The sequence below is a fragment of the Solea senegalensis genome, linkage group LG9 (assembly GCF_019176455.1).
Source record: "Solea senegalensis isolate Sse05_10M linkage group LG9, IFAPA_SoseM_1, whole genome shotgun sequence".
Lineage (NCBI taxonomy): Eukaryota > Metazoa > Chordata > Actinopteri > Pleuronectiformes > Soleidae > Solea > Solea senegalensis.
The window spans coordinates 10,983,530-11,002,383 of record NC_058029.1 but is presented as its reverse complement, the minus strand read 5'-3'; the positions used below and the strand labels follow the sequence as shown (position 1 = coordinate 11,002,383).

The 18,854-nt window shown below is 41.3% G+C and overlaps 2 protein-coding genes across 5 annotated transcripts; both read right to left on the bottom strand.

Moving 5' to 3' along the window:
• Positions 1-111: 111 nt before the first annotated feature.
• On the bottom strand, positions 112-7,648 carry coq3 (coenzyme Q3 methyltransferase). Its single transcript, XM_044033274.1, has 6 exons — positions 7,362-7,648; positions 6,327-6,464; positions 4,641-4,740; positions 2,862-3,110; positions 2,057-2,216; positions 112-831 (listed from the first exon to the last, which is right to left on the bottom strand). Exons 1-6 carry the CDS (start codon positions 7,538-7,540, stop codon positions 644-646), a joined length of 1,014 nt encoding a protein of 337 aa, XP_043889209.1. The 5' UTR covers positions 7,541-7,648; the 3' UTR covers positions 112-643.
• A 456-nt stretch (positions 7,649-8,104) lies between these two features.
• Positions 8,105-15,446, bottom strand: pnisr (PNN-interacting serine/arginine-rich protein). Of its 4 annotated transcripts, none has more exons than XM_044033266.1 (12): positions 15,366-15,445; positions 14,768-14,874; positions 14,447-14,620; positions 13,466-13,719; positions 12,945-13,107; positions 12,015-12,205; positions 11,662-11,802; positions 11,476-11,575; positions 10,823-10,876; positions 10,238-10,432; positions 8,863-9,973; positions 8,105-8,407 (listed from the first exon to the last, which is right to left on the bottom strand). In XM_044033266.1, the coding sequence occupies exons 2-12, from the start codon at positions 14,853-14,855 to the stop codon at positions 8,374-8,376; spliced, it is 2,505 nt and encodes an 834-aa protein (XP_043889201.1). In that variant the 5' UTR covers positions 14,856-14,874; positions 15,366-15,445; the 3' UTR covers positions 8,105-8,373. The 4 variants fall into 4 exon arrangements, 3 of the variants coding, with proteins under 3 accessions (XP_043889201.1, XP_043889205.1, XP_043889204.1); XM_044033270.1 differs by having other exon boundaries at positions 8,863-9,970; XM_044033269.1 differs by having other exon boundaries at positions 14,768-14,888; positions 15,366-15,413.
• Between the last annotated feature and the right edge of the window lie 3,408 nt (positions 15,447-18,854).

The following is an 18,854-nucleotide window of genomic DNA, read 5'->3' as shown; positions in this document are numbered from 1 at the left end:
TTTAGTAATTTTTTATTATGTTTCCAGTGATCTATGAAGTATATGTTTATACTCTGGTCATCGTTATCAGCCTTATGCACAGTGAAACCAGTCTAAAACAAGAACCAGTCGTAATCATCAGTCCATTTAATAATAAACCTGGTTATAATTATAAGTCTCTTCATCAGGACATCATATAAGGCACTGAGCCAGTGATATGTATGATGTAATACTTCCACATGAGGCCTTTTATCATACCCGAGGAGGTCACTGTCCCCACTTGTGTTTGGACACATCTTCCATATGATTTAGAGTCTAAATAAGGTTTTCAGTCCAAAGCAACAGAAACTCACATGCCGTTGTGTGTGTTGGATGTGTCAGATGAGGTTTTACTGACAATGATGAGTGTGAACATCACATATTAAAGATATTAGTTTGAATAAAGCCACTGGTAACACACAGCTGACTGAAGACTGATGGCACAATAAAATCTTACTCTAAGAGCAAGTGAGCAGCCACAGTGCAGCTCTAATTCTATTTTGCAGCACTTTATCTGCATCACAGCATCACAACACTTTTGCGAAGATATAACTCCACACAAGTGAATTCATGTATTTATTTTCTGACTAGTTACTCAGTCTTGTGGCTTGGCTGTGTGTGTGGCTCAGCTGTGTGTGGCTGCACCATGGTTCTCGGGGTGGGAGGTGTGTTCCTCAGTTTGATCTGTCTCTGGATTGTCTGTCATTTTGACAGCATGGAGGGCGTAGTTGATGGCCGTGCTGTTTGTCCAGCTCCAGGCTCCTGACACTGGGTTGTACAGCATTCCCTGTACAGACTGCACCGAGAAGCCATCTGAAAATGAAGCAATAGGAGGGACTTAGCGTCTGAAGACTAGAAGACAGAACAGCAGCACAACACACCAACTCTTCCATCCTTTTACACGTGACAGATATAGCTCATAGTAATGGAGCAAATTATTTCTGTGGCTGGTTACATCACTGAATATTATCCTGAATTATGTGGAGGACAAACATTTCAATATAAAGTTTCTTAAATCTGCTGTCACTGAAGTATTGTAAGTGTTTTTGTATTTAACAGCTTTATATTTAGAGGATCTGTGACTGATCTACTGTGTTTGGTCAGTACTGCTCAGTCTCTGTGGTCTGACAGTAAATCTAGGAGAACCTTTTCAAGTATCCTTCAACACTTGATCCAATCAGGAGCTAGAACCCCACAAAAAGGTGTTACTGTCTACTCCTGAGGTTTGGCTGTTAGTTGGTGAATATATGAATATAAGGCCCAGTGTGTAAGAAATAGTTAGAATTAGTGACATCTAATGGTGTATCAGGGAATAACTTATATATCTGAAAGATAGTAAGCTTCTACTTCAAAATATGAAAATTAAGTTGTTTGGGATGCTGTAGAAACATGGCTGTTTAATATGGAAGCCTCAAGCTTCTCAAGCTTAAAAGATGCTACCCACCACCAAACAAATTTCTAAAGTGACATAAGAATAAAGGTGTGAACGGCAGAACCGACCAGAAGTTAGCTAGCTTTAGCAGTCCATAATGAGAGATGAGGGAATACACTGTTTGTATAAGAGGACACTTACACTGATAAGTCCCGACATTAAAACCTGTAACTGAATTTAATCATGCCGCCCAATGAATATCTGTTTTGAAAAAGCGGTTTTTAAAATGATGTAATTTTAATTTAATTTATGTCAAGGATTGTATCAAGGAGTCTCCATATTTCATTAAATACTGGACAGTACAGTAAATCAGTTTTTAATTTAGATTTAATGCTGCGAGAGATTGTGTAGAATTTCCTTTAATAAACTCTAATTAACAGGTGGGAACAAACAGGAAGAAACTCCTTCTCGATTTCAAGATATTCAACATATTCATACAGAGTCACAAAAGATGCTATACAGTTCAAAATCCAATCTAACAAAGGCATAAAATCCCCCAAAAATTTCACACAGTAACACATTAAAAATATAAATAAAAACATCACATAGTGTATAAAAACAATTCACACCATATATATACATATAAAAAAAGAGAGAAAGACTTACAGGACTCTAGGAGGCGCTCTAGGTCCACTGGGCTGATGAACTTCTCCCAGTTATGCGTCCCACTGGGGACGATGCGCAGCAGCTGCTCAGCGACAACAATACCCAGTACATACGAAAGGTTGGTTTTATTCATAGTCGTGATGAAGAGCGAGCCGCCTGGCTGCACACGGACAAAATGGACAATTTTAGTTTATCAGGACTGAAAGACACGGGGCAGGAATGAATGCTTCAGACACCTCATCCCTGCAGGTATTTTTATATTTCTGTGGTGCACTGCTACTGCAGGGTATTTACAAGGTGGAGGTAGAGCTCTCAGAGCACAACATCTAATGCAGGAGAAATATAAAAATATATATAAAAAATATAAATATAAATATAAATATAAAAATAACAAGGTTCAACCCCAGACACAGGAGGGAGAGTTACAGTGCAGCTTCCTTCCTATGAAATGAGTCCAAACACATGGAAAGCATCACTGCACATGTGCCCTAAAACTGAATTGAAATGAGCAATTAGATTTAAAGTGAGAAGATCCAGTTGTTCCTGAGCTTATCACAGAGGTATTGAGTATTAGGCTGCCTTGTTCTTTTTCTTTTTTTTACACCCTGGCCAACAGACTGAGGAGATTATGATTATCTGGCCCCAATATTAATGCACAGCTCTCGCCAAAGCAGGTCAAGGTTCATTGCAACACACAGCAGATGAAAACACAAAAACACAACAAAATTAGCATATGTGTACTGATGCAGAAATATCGGATATATGTGAGCTAACAGCTGGGAGGACGAAAAACACACAAACACACCTTCAGGACTTGCTTGCAGCAGAAGGTGAATGTGTCCACGTCGGCAAGATGTTCCACCACCTCTGATGCTACAATGGCATCAAAATGGCCGTCTTCCTTCACCTCCTCGGAGAGTTCCTCTAAGGTGCAGGCCTGGTAAGAGACCCAGTCTTGAAGGTCTGGATCATGGGACACATGAACCTGGGCAGTGGAGATGCTGTCGTCTACAGGATCTATGCCCAACACTTTAGCCCCCAGGCGACCTAAGGGCTGGGAGAGACCAGGAAGGAGGGAGTGAAGGGGAGGATGAAAGTCACAAGTGGATCTTGCTTACATCCATGGCTGCCTCACAAATACCTAGCCGTATTTATTACTGTCTGCAATTTCAATTTATTCCAAAAATTCTGAGTCCTCGGTGCTGAATCACAGTTTCCTTATGTTCTTAATAACTCCAGAGTAACTGAACTTCCTCTGAATAACAGGCAGTATTCGTGTGACGTTAACCTGAAGGATTCTTCAATATATATATATAAATTTTGTATGTGTTCCTAGAGGATCAAGTGACTAGTCTTTGCAGCTCACCAGCCTCTGGTGTGTTGTTGCATGAAAAAAGATAACTGGTTTTAATTAGTTATTTTAAGCACACTCCCCTCTCACTGTGGCTGCAGAGAAATTACAAATTGCAATCTATCCCCACCATGTGCAGTCTTGAGCAGGTAAATCTACACCGACAGAAAACCACCAGAGCCATTTTCTTTCCTCAGTACAATTAATTACTTTTGTGGGTCTGGGACTTTAAATTGTCTGGTGTACCAAGCAAAAGCAGCAGCAGACAGTTTAATGAAAAGAGACATCCAGTGATGAATCTGTGTCTACAGTAATTATCGGTGACACCATAACACTTTTAATCGAATATCTGAACTTGCGGTCTATTAGTGAGAAAATATCTCATGCAGAGAATAAAACAAAACCTCATAAGATAAGTTAGATAAACATCCAATATGAGCAACGAAATGTCAAGACAAAATAGGAATAATATGTACAATTTCAGCAAGTTGTCATCAACATCATGCACTGTTTCTCATGTTAGACATTAATCTATATAAAATCTATATAAAAAAACTGGAATGGTTGGATTTGGCCCTACAGTGCCATCGTGTGGACACAAGGTAAAAACTCATCCCTGCTGTGCTGGGAGATCATGTGTGATGTGTGTGTTTGTGCATGTACTTGTGATTTCTGAGAAACTGGTCAAATTTAGGTGTAAGATTTGAATTGTGGTTGGTTTAAGCAGGGTTAGACATTAACTGGTTATGGTTAAGGCTTTGGTTATGCTGTCCAAATGAATGGAAGTCAATGTGTGTGTGTGTGTCAGAATATGACAGCCTGGGTGACAGAGCCATACAAATACAAGACCTGATTTTGTCTACCCAAATCATAAAACACAGCTGATGCACAGACAGGAAATTGTTTCCTCAGTGTGCAGCTATCAACACTAACAAACAGATAAACAACAGCAAATGATCAACTGTCTGATCCACCACACTGCAACCAGTCAAATGAAAATAAAAAGAAGAGAAAGAGAACCAGGCTGACATATTTTCAGGCACTGTTAAGTATGTGAATAGACTGGCAGTAAAAATAATCTGAAGAAGAATCTCAAACTGTGACAGGGGATAAAAGAAGAGGCTGAATGTGATGTCAAAGGCAGCAATTACAACCGGTGGATTGTTTAGAAGGAAAAGAGTTTTATCCTTGCTGTCACTGTTTTCATGTTTATAACACACACACACACTGTACCTCCGTAAGCAGGCCTCCTCCACAGCCGACATCCAGTATCCGGAGTCCTGACAGTGGTTGCCCAGGATGCCGCACTCTATGCACATTCAGCAGATTATCCCTGTATAAATAGATTAAATTAAATCCAAATTAAAACAACATCTAAGCAAAAACGTAATAAAGTGGATTTAGTTCCATTAGAAACTTGTTGTACACCACTTTACAAAGAAATACAGTAATATAAACAAGTAATGTATCTTAATACTACTGAGTGCCCAACAGACACCCATCATGCTACAGCCAAGGATCAGTTTAAGGCCGTATCTACACAGAAATGAAACGTAACTGTGAATCTGACATGCAAAATACTGTGTGCTTTGGTAATTAAGAGACAGCTTTTACCGCTGTGCTCCTTTCTCCACTCACACGCTGTCTAAGGGGCATCTGCCTCGGGCATGAAACCGAGGTCTATATATGCATCATCCTCATTAAAGCTCTGCTGTGGCACAAGAGCATCCATGCAAACCATGAAGGAAAGGAGATTAGATGATGGCAGACGTCCAACTAACGAGGTCCTGATATTGCCACAACACACAGACACTGACAAAGGTGACACAGCCACAGTCTGCAAGGAATGTCGAGCTAAATCTGCATAATAAGACGCGCTGGTATATGCTAAGAAGATTCCAGGTTATTTAACTCTAGTCAGAGAAGAGAGATTTGTTTGATTTGAAAACATTCGACTAAAACTAAATCAAATTTTCGGGGCCAAAACAAAAGACTGATGGCATCGTCTTCAATGTGACAGGAGTAAGAATTAAACAAAGGAGCAAAGGATGCGTTTTCATTTTCTATTTTCAATAATGTTGAAATGTGTTAAGTGTCTATTCGACACTTATTTATAATCACAAAGAAATGGGCATATCTCTTGTATGTGTGTGTGTGTGTAGCTGTTCCTGTATTATTATTCTTTTTTTTTTAACACAGTGATTTTAAATACAACCTACATTGGATGTAAACAAATTAAAATTCAGCAGGGAATGAACAGATTATACCTACTTTAATAATGGTGTTTTTTGCTTTGTGAGATTTAAACATAACAAATGAAAAGTCCATTATCAGTGAGGTTAAAGTGCACATTAAAACAGACGTTGACAGACCATTAAAATACACAGCAGCTACAACAGTATCACAGTGTAAAGGTGCAGCAGCATCTCATTTATCAAACCCTGAGGGCAGAGCTGTTTCAGGAAATATAAGCACACTCAGACACACACTGCCACTGGATCTGTCACACTGTCACCATAAACAGCCATCATCTTCATCATCACCACCACCAACAGGACCACAAAGGGGGTAGGGCAGAGCTTCAGTGATCTCTCAGCTAAGGTAATGATTATCATGTGTGACACTGACAGATCTTATCAATCAAAACAGAGTCGAGCCTTGAAAACCCACTCGTATGCGGAGTAGAGGCGGCTGAAAATGTGCAAAGGAATTTTGTCTCTTCATGTTTCTGTTACTTCACTGGATCCAAGATGTTTTCACTGCTTTTAAAACACCAAAAGGTTGAATTACTTCAGGGTATATTTTGACATGACTGCTTGATGATTTGGCCCATCAGTCACCTCAAAAACTTAGGAGGATGCCTTTGCTCCATAAAACTATGATAAAAAATGTAAACATGTGCTCCGTAGCGACACACACCGTATAAAAGGCACCCTCAGGTCATTCATGGAGTGAAGAGCTGCAAATTCTCCCTGTTCATCCCACCATTTGCTGGCCAGTAACTGGAACCTCCTCACCTCATTGGGATCCACTGTGTTTTGGGAGGATGACCGAGCACTGCAAGTCAACAAACAGACAAAAATACTGTAAATAAACACTGGGGAAAACAAGTAGCACTTAAATGTTTACTTTCCTGCTTTTTAATATCGCACTTCAAAATTCCACTGGGTCATTCAGGGTAAAATCTGAGAGAATAATGTTCATACTGGTCGTATAATGTTCCTAAAATTAAGGCCTGTTTTTTACCTATTTTCTAAATTACAATTTATTTAAGTATTTCTGCAACCACTTTAAGTTAAATGGACACGTCTTCTTTAACACACACACACACACACACACAAATGGACATTCGTTAATGAAAATAAAAGGCATTTTACATTGTGTGGTCATGTACAATGAGGTCCAGTACACTTACTCAAGTACAAGTGGCTGCTTGATATATGGTACAAAGTTAAGAACTACTTTGATTTGTGCTTTAATAAAGGAATCTTCATTAGAGTAAGTTTATTTGCCAGGCCTAAGAAACAGGGCTTTTTTTTTTTTTTAAACTGCCTTACAAAGATAATTTCATATATAGACTGCCTAGTTGATTCTCAATGAGACACAATAATGTAACGTAATGATTTGTTGGTGGACCACAGCAACCTCACTTCCGGTGTCTTACAAAGTCACGAGGACTGGTAATTTATGTGCATGATACAAACATGTTATAATTTGTCAGTCAAAACATTCCAGCATGTACAACTGAGCTTGGGACATTTAAGAAACCACTATCCATAAAAAAATATATGAAGTTGAATGTGCAACGTATGCATTTACAACGACATTGAGCTACTTAGCGATCTCTTTTAGTTGTCACTTTACTACTATGCATTTTAGTGCCAACAACACGTACCAAGTACCTTTAGGAGAGTGACAGTGCTGTGGACTTGTCATTTTTTTCACTGTTGGTACCTGGTATAACAGGACAAGATGTGAGGCTGGGTCTTCGGACAGGCGATTCTCTGCTGCCTCAATGACCGCTGTCGACACACTGCAGCCCAGCTAAACCCGCGGAGAGGCACCCGGCACACGGCGGTTTGTTTACGACTGTACAACCTCATCATGAGGCGGCCCAACTTGGTAGAAAACATGTCAAAATAACGCTGTACAGCCAGGTGCTGTTTTTATATTCCACTGCCCTGAAACTACGGAGTAACCCGAGTGCGCCGTTATTTATTGCTCGGGGAGAAACGAAATAATAGTTCCTACCGGACCACTAGTTGTTGCTAACGACCGGAACGAGATCACGAAATAACTTTTAACTAATGAAATAAAAAGCTGTTTTTATGTCAATTAATACAATGAATACGTGTCTACTTTAATACATGCAACACTTAAAATATCACGTAAAATGTGATCTTGTGCAAAATGTCTTGCAATTATTAGTTCCAATAGATTAAAATCCCTCCCCCCCAAGGAGATCAGAAAGATAGCTCCAATAACAAAGCCATAAAGGAGAATTTATAATTTATAACTATTGTAACCTTTAATTCTTTACTTGTGTGATAAAAACCTGACCCATTTTATCGTAGAGTGCACTGCAATCTTGTGTTTATTTCTGTAATGCATCATAGGTGTCAAATAACATGAGACAAAAACAAGGAACAAACTATTTTATTGACATTTTACAATATTTGAGAGGAAAAATGTGTTAATCCTGTTACTGTTTAAAATGATACAACTTGTTTTTTAGAGTCCACCTAGCCTTATTAAGTTTTGCATAACAATACAAGTGAAAATTCCTACCATTCAAAGTCTTGTTCTTCAGTCACTTTAAAACAACATACGTATTTACAAATAAGAGGAAAAAGAAAACATGTATGAGTGGGGAGTTCACCTACACAACTGCCTCTATAATGAGACAAGCCTGTTCAACTCATGGAATTTAAAATGGTGAAGTGCACAGATCAGTTATCTGTGCTCCTCAGCGTCTGCTATGGCGGGAGGGGGATGTGGACCTGTAAAGAGAGGCGCGGACCCAACATTAACACTGCAACACATACAAACACCCACACAGACTGTAAAACACATGCACCACACAAACTGGCAGAGTATAAAACATTGTAGGTAACCTGCAAACTAGAGAAGCACGTCTACCCTGTGCAACCATGTGAAAGCAAGAAATGTATTTGCTTATTTCACACAAGTACAACCACATGTAAGAGACTTCACTGCACTGGTTAGAAACTAATTTGCATTTGACATTAAAAGCCATGTACTAAAACTCTTTATTGAGTCACACTTGCCATTACAGTTAGGTAGACTAAAAACTTTTTTTCAGGCATCTACTCAGGCATCAATTTTAATGTAATTCCTTTAGTTACTTAAAATACATAAACGAAACCAGAGAAATCACAATGAGACATACAGTGTGAACATACAATAAGAAAGAGAGGAAAAAAACGAATACTACCTTGATCGTGACTTAGACTTGTGTTTGCGGCTTGCCTTCTTACCAGACTTGTGAGATTTTTCCGTCGACCTTGAGCGACTACGTTTGGATTTTTTAGATTTCTTCTCCTTGCTAATTTCAGGGGAAGGGGATCTACTTGTGTCAGAGTCAGAGCGTCGTTTGCTAGCTTTGGCGGAGCCCTTCTTGCTAGTTTTGCTATCCTGACGGGAGTGCTTGTCACTCTGAGAGTCCATGCATGAGTCGCTCTCTTTAAATTTCTTTGATTTGCCATTCTCTTCTGTAACCCTCTCCTTATCTTTCTCTTTGGTCTTAGGCCTCTCTTTCTTTTTATCAGACACTTTTTCTCTATCCTTGTCTTTATCCTTCTTTTTCTTATCCTTTTCATGACTACGACTCCTGTCCCTTCTCCTCTCTCTGTCTTTGCTGAAGGCCTTTTGCTTGTGTTTGCTGCTGCGACTATGACTGCTGTCCCTGCGCTCTCGGCTCCTCTTCCTCTCCTTATCTTTGTCCTTTTCTCTCTCTCTGCTGCGACTACGGCTGTCTCTGGCCCTGGCTCTGCCCCTGTCTCTCTCTCTGGACCTGGATATGGACCTACTCCTGTGACTCCTGCGCTCCCTGGAATCACTTCGGTCTTTCTTGTGACGACCTGATCTATCACTGCTCCTCCTCCTGTCCCTGACCTTATCACTGCGATGCCTGTGGGAGCTGTGGCTACGGCTGCGCTTACGCTTGCGAGCCTTGTGAGATGAAGAGCGACTATGCCTCCTCTTCCTTCGTGGGGAGGAGGATCGAGAAGAACTGCGGGAAGAATCTGAAGAAGAAGAGGAGGAAGAGGTGGACGAAGAACGACTGCTGCTGTGGCTGGAAGTGGAGAAGGAGCTGCTGCTGTGACCATTTGCTGGAGAATCACTGCCATCTCTCCTTGATCGCTCTTTCCCTCTACCCAAGTGCTTACTTTCACTACCCTCCTTTTCACTACGAGACCTACGCCTCTCTACAACAGGCTCCGCCTCTCTCTCTCTCTCTTTTACGTCCTGTTTGTGTGGATTCTCTGCCTGGCCCTCATCATGTTCCCCCTTTTCTCTGCTCAATCTCTCCTTCACCATCTCTTCTGGAAAAACAAAGACTCAGATTAAAAATAAATCAGAAAATAACAGGTGCTGCTATGATTTGGAACACACCACATAACTACTGTACTATATATGAAGATGAAATCAAGTCAGCTCTATGGTGGAAAAATTAAAACACAGTTACACTTGTTTTTGTTTTTTTTACAATTTTACTCCTGTGAGATTGAAACATTTTAAGATATTGGACTTCAGCTATGTAATGTGTTCCATGTACATTTAAATGTGCAAAGACAAACGTGTCTTACCACGTGCAAGCAGAGCCTCTTGTGCTTGTTTTTCTAGCAGTTGCTGAAGTTCCCGTTCTTTGCGACGGAAAGCGTCCTGCTTCTCCCGGATGCGGTGGCGTAACTCTTCCTCGTCTGTGTCAGAGGACTCAGACCCTCGCATGCTGTGATCATCCTCATCCTCACTCTCATCTGAACCATAGCCATCAAGCCCGCCTGCCACAACAGAGCCCCCAGGTTGTTGAGTGTTGGAAAGGAGCAACATCCATTTTCACAAAATGCTCCAACTACTGTAAACCTTCATTTATGACCCACGGTCACCTCATTCCCAATGAAAGGCACTTAATTCTGTACAAATTTATATTTCACATTCATCTAATACATCCATTAAGCTTTTGAAAAATATTAACATAAATATTTTATATTTGAGCGCATGCTTCTACCAACAAAGTGCAAAATAAACCCAAATCAATCAGCAGGATGCCATGTATGTCTTAATGAACTCTTATCCTGTGCTTTTCTCATGTTTCTCCCCACATCCCACCATGACTTAAAAATTAAATCTATAACTTCCCTCCCCCCGGTGACAGAAAAAGGGATACTCACTGAGACCAGTCAGAGAAGCCAGTGCACTTGACTGTGCCAGCTGTTTTGCAGGAGCTTTGATTCACATCAACAACAGGAACAACATGTTAAAAACACATACTGCCATTTTCTCAAAGGCATGAGAGTCGCTAGAGAAGGTGGTCAGTCACAGATAAAGCACTATTCACAAAAGCTGCCGTTGGTAACGTGGAAAAATAAACAAAAAGAAAAAAAGGGGAAAAAAATGGAGAAAAGAGAGAGGGGTTAACAACAAACTTCTGTCACAATCCAAGTCAAACAGTCGGAGTAAAGGTAAGGAACCAATCTGTACAATACTAATGCACAGCCACTTCTATAGAGGAAGTAATTCGTGCAGAGACAGTAAGAGTCAGAGCTGACGCTGAGACTTGATCCAGTCAGTCTCAGCTTCACCTTAATGACCACGATGAACAAATTTCCAAATACTGAAAAATTGCTCTGCTTTCCTTCTGATCTATTAGCAGAAAATGGTTAAAATCCATTTCATACTCGAATGTTTGCTGCTCAAGAACCCCACTTAAACAGGTAAAAGTGAGTTAGAATTTACAGCGGCTATATGAATTTTTCTTCGGATTTGAACTATGTCTTAGTGCCAAGTATAGATGGAGCATTAACTGGAAAAGATGAAAGCAGACCTCGAGTGGCTTTCCGATGAGTGTCTTTGGCCACGTGCAGGATTTCTTCATTAGTGACCTCAAGAAGGATCTCTGTTAAGAGCGTTTTTGTGATGATCATCTGAAAATAAAAAAGACACTTCATTTTCAATAACTAAAGAGATTAACTACAATTGTATTAATGCAAAGAGATTTACACAAACTGACCAACTGATATTCTTTTTCTTCATCAGTCATTTCAGGCTCACTCTCTTCTGCGGTAGGTGACGGGCTCCGGACAGAAAATTCCTTCTTTATTGAAGTCTTCTCTTCTTCGCCATTGTCATCATTACCCTCATCATCGCTATCCTGGTGAAGAAAGAAGCACAAACTGGGTTTCAATCAGCAAAACAGCAAAATGTATTTCATTTGTGAAGGCAATGGCAACTGCAGTTCTGATACATGTTGCAGAGAAACAGTCCATGACCTTGAGTGTCCTTTCACCATTGACACAACACAAGCTGTGTAAGCTGCGTAAAAGGAAACCATTCGGCAGCCAAAGCCACAAATAATTTGCTTACAAATTTGCTCTTGCGAGGCACACGAGGCCCATCACCCTCCTTGTCTGCCTCCTGCTCTTTGCTATCATCTTTTGCCATTTCCGCACGCTCCTTCTCCATTCGCTCTCGCTCTATCTTCTTCTGCTTCTCTCTGTCCATCTTTTCAAGGCCCTCGCGAATCCAAGCAGGTAGAGTGCGTCTTTTAACAGCATCTAAAAAGGTGAAATCCAAGGTCAAAAGGGGTCATCCACATACCAACACATGTTCAAGCTGTGTCAACTCATTATTAAGCATTTACAGTAAGTTTGTACGATGCTGACAGTTTACTGTGGTAGAATAAGCAAAACTGTAAAAGTTTAACAATCACATTAAAGTATACTGTAGGGTACAGTGTATGTTACAGTGTTGTGGCCAATAATTATATTTCTGATCTGACAAATGTCTTAATTATCCATGAATAATTTGATCAATAAAAGGACAGTAAGTAGAGAAAAATGCTCTTTTTCTTAAAGCTCACAAAACTGTTATTTTGTTCTAACAATGTGATATCAAATCCAAAGAATCTGCTACAAAGTAATCCAATATCAAAATAAAAAAAAAATGTGTAATCAGTTAATCCAATAATTTATTTCTGCTCTGATGGTACAACAGAAAAAAGACAGGTATGTATTTTCACAGCAATTTATTGCCAATTAAATGATTAACAGTGGGGTAAAAGGGGGGAAAGGATCTGATGGAAAGCAAAGAAAAACAGCCTCTTGTAGTGAACAAAACAATAGTTGGAAATTTTAATAGCACTCAATTCCATTTTCCTACTTCGAGAATAAAATTAGGATGACAATTTAATGGTCATAAAAAACAAGTAAGAAACCAATAAATGATTTCATCCCAACAGCTCTTTCAAATGATCGTAATGTCAATGTTGCCTGTTGGTTGATTGAAAACACTTACCCAGTGGTGCTGGGGCCTCCTGCTTGACAGGGAGCTGGATGGGTGATCTGGGCCGGTCTCTGAACCCAGGTGGTCTGGTGTCTCGTCTGTTCTGAGGCGGGCCCTGCCAATACGTTGAGTGGAAGCCCGTAGGTGTGGGGGCAAAGGAAGAGGCGGCTCCATGCTGTGGAGACAGAACAAAATTAAAGTTAAGGGACGTTTTAAGTAAACAATGACCAGTTAATGCCACTGAGGGGAATTCTCCAAGCGTGGGGCTATTGTCTTTCACCAGATTATTTTTGCTGACATTCACCATCACTTCTAACTATACTAAGTTTGAAAACAGCTGATAAAATAATACCAAACCATGCTGGGTCCTCAACTTTCCCCACTTCCCTCTGTATCAAATCAAGAAAGCAATGACTGATACACCTAGACGCTGGGACCGGGCACAGTTTCTATGGATTGCTCCTTCTTGTGTTACTTGGTTGTCACACTTAAAGCCAAATGCTTCAACAGTTTCTACTGTAGCATCTGCATACCTGATAATCAAACTGGTTCATGGCCATGGGGGCCATGGCGTAGCTGTCGGGCTGTGCCCCATACCCATGGCTGTTCTGGGGGTAAACCCCATGGTGGGCTTCAGAGTTGAACTCCGCGCTGTCCTGGCTGTTGCTGTCCTCACTGGGGTTCACCACATCCATTGGTGCTGATCCTGGAGGGACCCAGGCCTGGTCAGGGGGTGGAGGAGGAGGAGGGGGAGGAGGAGGTGGGGGCTGTCCATGCATTCCCCATTCTGTTGAAGATGTGCAAACATTTAAATCAAAAATAGAAACCAAAGCAATACAACCATCTTTCAACCCCTAAAGGGCAGTTATTCTCAACATTATAAGGCCTTTCCAGGACCAATTCCCTCAAATTCAAGGACCAAATTATTTGACTACTTCGGGAAAACGATGATGTCATACACCCAACTCTGTCTTATCCCAGTTTCACTGTCACTACCTTGATCGTCATCGTCACCATCCTCCACTTCACTTTATGATAACTTACTTTCTTTATTAGCTTGGTTCTTTCTGTTTCTGTGATTGTATGAATTGTAATGTAAACTGTTCAATTACAGCTTAAATTTAAAAAAAAGAAAAGAAAAAAAGCTTGCACACAGCAAGCTTGCTTTACAGCCCCACGTGTAGACCTGGCATATGTGCTACAGCGTTTTGTAGAACATTTACTGAAACAATGCCGTGTTTACAGAGAACTTATAAACGACAAAGAAAACAATGGTTTACTTTTCGTTCCATTTCCGCGTGGATAAAGACAAAGAAAACAACTGTGTTAGCGATGGCATCGTCCACCTGCCCCGACCCTAGTTGAAGTTGAATATATCCATTACCATCATAGCAAAGAAATGAAAATTGCTACTACATGGGATGACATGTTTTGACACCACAGAAAAGAGGAACATTAAGAAAAGTGATAGACTTGGACATATTTCATCAATACGAGAGTGAATAACCACATACCTGGCTGCCACACTCTGTTGAATGCTGGGTCTCCCTGGAAGGCACCATGGTTGCTTGGTCCAACCGGTTCGAGGCCAGGTATATCCTGCCCATTTAGCTGAACAGGTTGCTCTGCTACCGTTGACTCTTTTTGGGCTATCCAAGCCTGTGCCAGAGCAGCCCAGTCCACTTGACCTGCACAAAGCCACATAAACAAACACAATGATGTAACCGTGTATCCATGCAGGGGGTGTAAAAGTGTGAAGTCAAGGTGATTTGAAATGTGCAGACATCTTTTGCAGAAATACATGCTGCAATTGTGCATATGCATCGCTCACGGACCTGGATCTTGCTGGTGCTGGAAAGACTGCATCCACTGCTGCTGGCTCAGAGGCCACTGTGGCCAGGGTTGTCCTCCCTGATCCCACATCACTCCACCGGATTCTCACCTGAAATATGAAGGCTTGTTACATATAAGATATATTAGTTGGCAATACCATTCCCTTTTTTCTGGCAAGAGCAGTTCACCTGGTATAGTATTACACATACAATCGTCTGTGGACAGAACAAATATGAGCGCTAGCTTTTCTGGAAGTGCTAACATAACCTAGAGCTCATTGGCTAGCTGTGTGTAAATGTGCACCGGTTTGCTTTGACCAGTCCCTCCGAAAACACGGTGTCTTACACAATTGCTCAGTGTGTTTTTAAACTCTGGGTAAGTGACGTATCAGAATAAAAACAGCCTGTGGTCACACGATTGGAAGCTAAGGAGGCTCGCTCAAGCTAACGTTAGCATGGTGCGCTAACGTGATATATAAATGCTAGCAGTGGCGCCTTACCGACATATCAGTATGCGTTTCCATTTAGATTAAATGTGGTACTAAAGGGAATTGAGAATGAAATTGTAAATACAGTGTGCTTTGAGTTCCACAATCCCCACCTTTCTCCAGACAGTTTCGCCAGCGCTGCGGCTTCAAGTCAAAATGGCTTCGCGGAGGAAGTGTGAACCGAGGACCCGGTGCTGCCTTCAGGAACTGTTGGGAATTTTGACATTCACTCACTGCATGTAACAATAGTCAGCAGGATTACAACAAATCAAAATGCATGTAACGGAAACGGGGGCATGTAGGTAATTTATTTACTTATGTTATTCCATTTTATCACTTAACGTTCTTATGATTGAGACATTTATTTTATTTTGGAATGAAATAATTAATCTATTTGGAAATGCCAAGTACGCTGGCGTGTCTGCATGTCTTTCCATTCAGTGAGAGTAATCGTGATGTCGCCTTTGATCTGGGGCCCGTTTCAGAAAGCAGGTTTGGTGAAAACTCTGAGTTAGTTAGTTAACCCTGAGATGAGGGAAACTCTGTTTTTTAAGTTTCACAAAGCCAGTTCAGCTTAACTCTGAGTCAGGTGTCCTGGCAAGATACTCCATGAACCTAACGTGCTTGCTGGCAGGTTATCTTCAACAAACCCTAAGTTTCTCTCTGTGTGGTTATGTTAGTGTCATTTTTGGAGCCCTTTTATGAAGCTCAGTGTGAACTGGAGTGGGACAAATATCCCACACTGCATCTTCCTCACATGCCTGCCTGTAAAATGAAAAAGTTGCATTTTAAGTTGCAATACAAAAAATACAAATCTGAAAAAAATAAAATGAAATAGTAACAAGAATGTTTTGATCTAGCTTAAAAGTAGGGTGGGGATAATATTAGTATATAATTATTGCGTAAAATTGTAACCAATTATTTAATGCATTGTCACAAAAATGAAAAATGTCAGTCACCTGTGGAACAGACCATCCAATCAAACACCATCCAATCATATTGAATGGCCTGAACTAATTAATTGGATCATGATGCATCAATCAAACTGCCATAATGCCTATGCGAGTACCCCTGCAGAAAAAGGATGACATGGTGGCCCTGTTTCTAGTTGTCACATGGGTTTTTCGTATCCAAAAAGTTACCGTCACTAAAAAGTACAGAAAGTTACAGATGCTGTGCACTGTGCTTGTGAAACCAACGCTCTTTGTGAACAAGCATGGAGGCATAACTTTGGAGGGAAGTCTCAAGAAAGGGGCTTGGTCTTTTGAATTCAAAATGTAGCCTGCTCAAACAGTTTTTTCCAGGATCTCCAACCCTACCTTTAACATTTTTATCCTCAGAAGCACAAATGTCATTACACCAGCCCTGATTGGCTGGCAGTGGTGACAACTATGGCAGGAAGGGCTAGAACCCACCTACTATATAGTAGACTGGCATAGCGTTTGTTGTCATTCAATAACAAGCCCACCTCTTCCTTGCCAGATAAGGAAACGGGTGGATCTCTGACGATCTTGTACACCCATAGAAGTCCTTCCAGCACCTCCTGTGCTAGCTAGTATTTTCAGGGTTCCTGCTAGTCCTGTCCCCCTCATGTAAAGCCCTGGGTGGTACTTCGGCCTGCAAGTCCTTCTCCACTGATGGCATAAGCCCTAGCAGGTAGTACCCCACTTACTGTTTACCCCTCCACAATGTTGAGGTGCAGGTAGGACTTTGGAAGAGCCAGCCTCTCTAGATAGGGGTGAAATACTTCCCCGTGTCTAAGACAGCAGGTCCCGGTGCGCTGACCAGAAGCTGAAAAGTCAGTGCTTCCCTGGCCAACATGGAGCTATCAGGATCACAGACATCCTCACACACCTGGAATGTGAGTCTCCCTCAATAATAGTTATATAGGCCATGACTGTGGAGTTGCCTGTCCTCACCAAAACATGATGACCGCTTAGCCATGGGAGGAAATGGGAGCCCCATTCCCCCCTCACCGGCCCCGAGTGGCTCCCCAGCCCTCTAGAGAGGCCTTTGTGGTGATCGCCTTCCTGGCCTATAGGGTTGCCATCAAATCGCCCAGAGCCAGGAAACAGCTAGGGTTTCTCCACTGGCGAAGAGATTGTATGTAGCACATCAAAACTACTGCTTGGGAAGCCCCTCATATACAGGTTTCCCAGTGGTATCACTTCCACAGAGGTGCCCATAAAGCCCAACAGCCTCTGGTACTGTTGGAGGTACCAGAGGCTGTTGCAAAACAAAACCAGATTTGCCACAAAGACAGTGAGCCCCGTGAGAGAAAATGACTGTGCTACAAGTTGCTCTTTTCTACATTGATCTGAAAACCCAAATTCACCAGGCGTTTCATGAGAGTGACCATCTTCATGGATGGAGGCAGCCACTAACTAGTCGTCGTTGTATGTGGCCACATGAACACCACTCTTCCTTAGTGGAGCTACTGCTGCCTCGGTGCGTTTCACAAACACCGTTGGGCTCAGTGACGGGCCAAAAGGGCCCGTCACAGCCTCTTGTTCTGTGTCAGGTGGTAGTGTCTGGTGTATAGCTGAATTCAAAACCTACCTTTTTAGAAAAGCATACAGCTAATTATTTCTTTTATTATCTTGCTTTTACAATGTAGCACTTGGAGATTTGTTGTTCGAATGTAAAGTGCAATACAAATAAAATCTATTATTATCATTATTATTATTATTATTATGAATGTCACCATTTTCCTTACAACATCTCTGAAATATATTCAACTAGACTGTGCTACTTTGGTGTGAAATTATATAGTTGATGTGTATGCAATGTGAAGAGCACAGCCTACAGGCATGTGCAGTCAAAGTGTGTGGATGTTTCCGCCATATAAAACGTCTGTAGTGTGTATTCTGTATGTGGTTTGGTGTTAGAGAAGGTGAGACTCACAATGACAGCTCTGCACATGAGAGCAGAAAAATCTAACCCCCACTGCTGGTAGATGAGCATTCCAGTAGCAACTTATTAGTTTCTTCCAAATGTCTCTGCACACATGGGGAGGGTGCTTTTCATTAGTGGGATTCATCAAATTTAATACTTCAACAGCATGTCCTAGAGCCAAAAGCCCCCCCCCAAAAACACACACGCCTAGACAAACGGACTGAAGAAAAGATTTGATCTTTTTGTTGGTGGCAGCTTGACAACCTGCTTTAATGCTTCAGCAGCAGGACTTGCATGTGGGAATGAGAGGACATGTAATAAAATGGTCTTGGACATTGCCCTTTTCCTGATTCGACACCCACCTCCTCCTCACCAGCTCATGACATGTTCTGAAGCTGTGCTGCTCTGCACCCGTCAAGGCTGATCACCAGCGAAGACGGGCTGAATATGGCACGCTAGGATCTGCAGCGACAGCCGAGAGAAATGGTGGACTGAGTCTTGCTTGAAGTGAAAAAACAAGACATCAAAAGCAAAGCAAAAAAAAGAGAGAACAAAATCAAATCTATTGTGATCTCTTGTCTACTAGTGTTGCTGCACATGTGAGGCTAAAACAAAGGGAGACAAGGCCAGTATGATATTCACTTCATAAATTAGATTTATTTTGAGACAGTATGTACTTTTACTCATTCCAAATGTTTATATTTCAA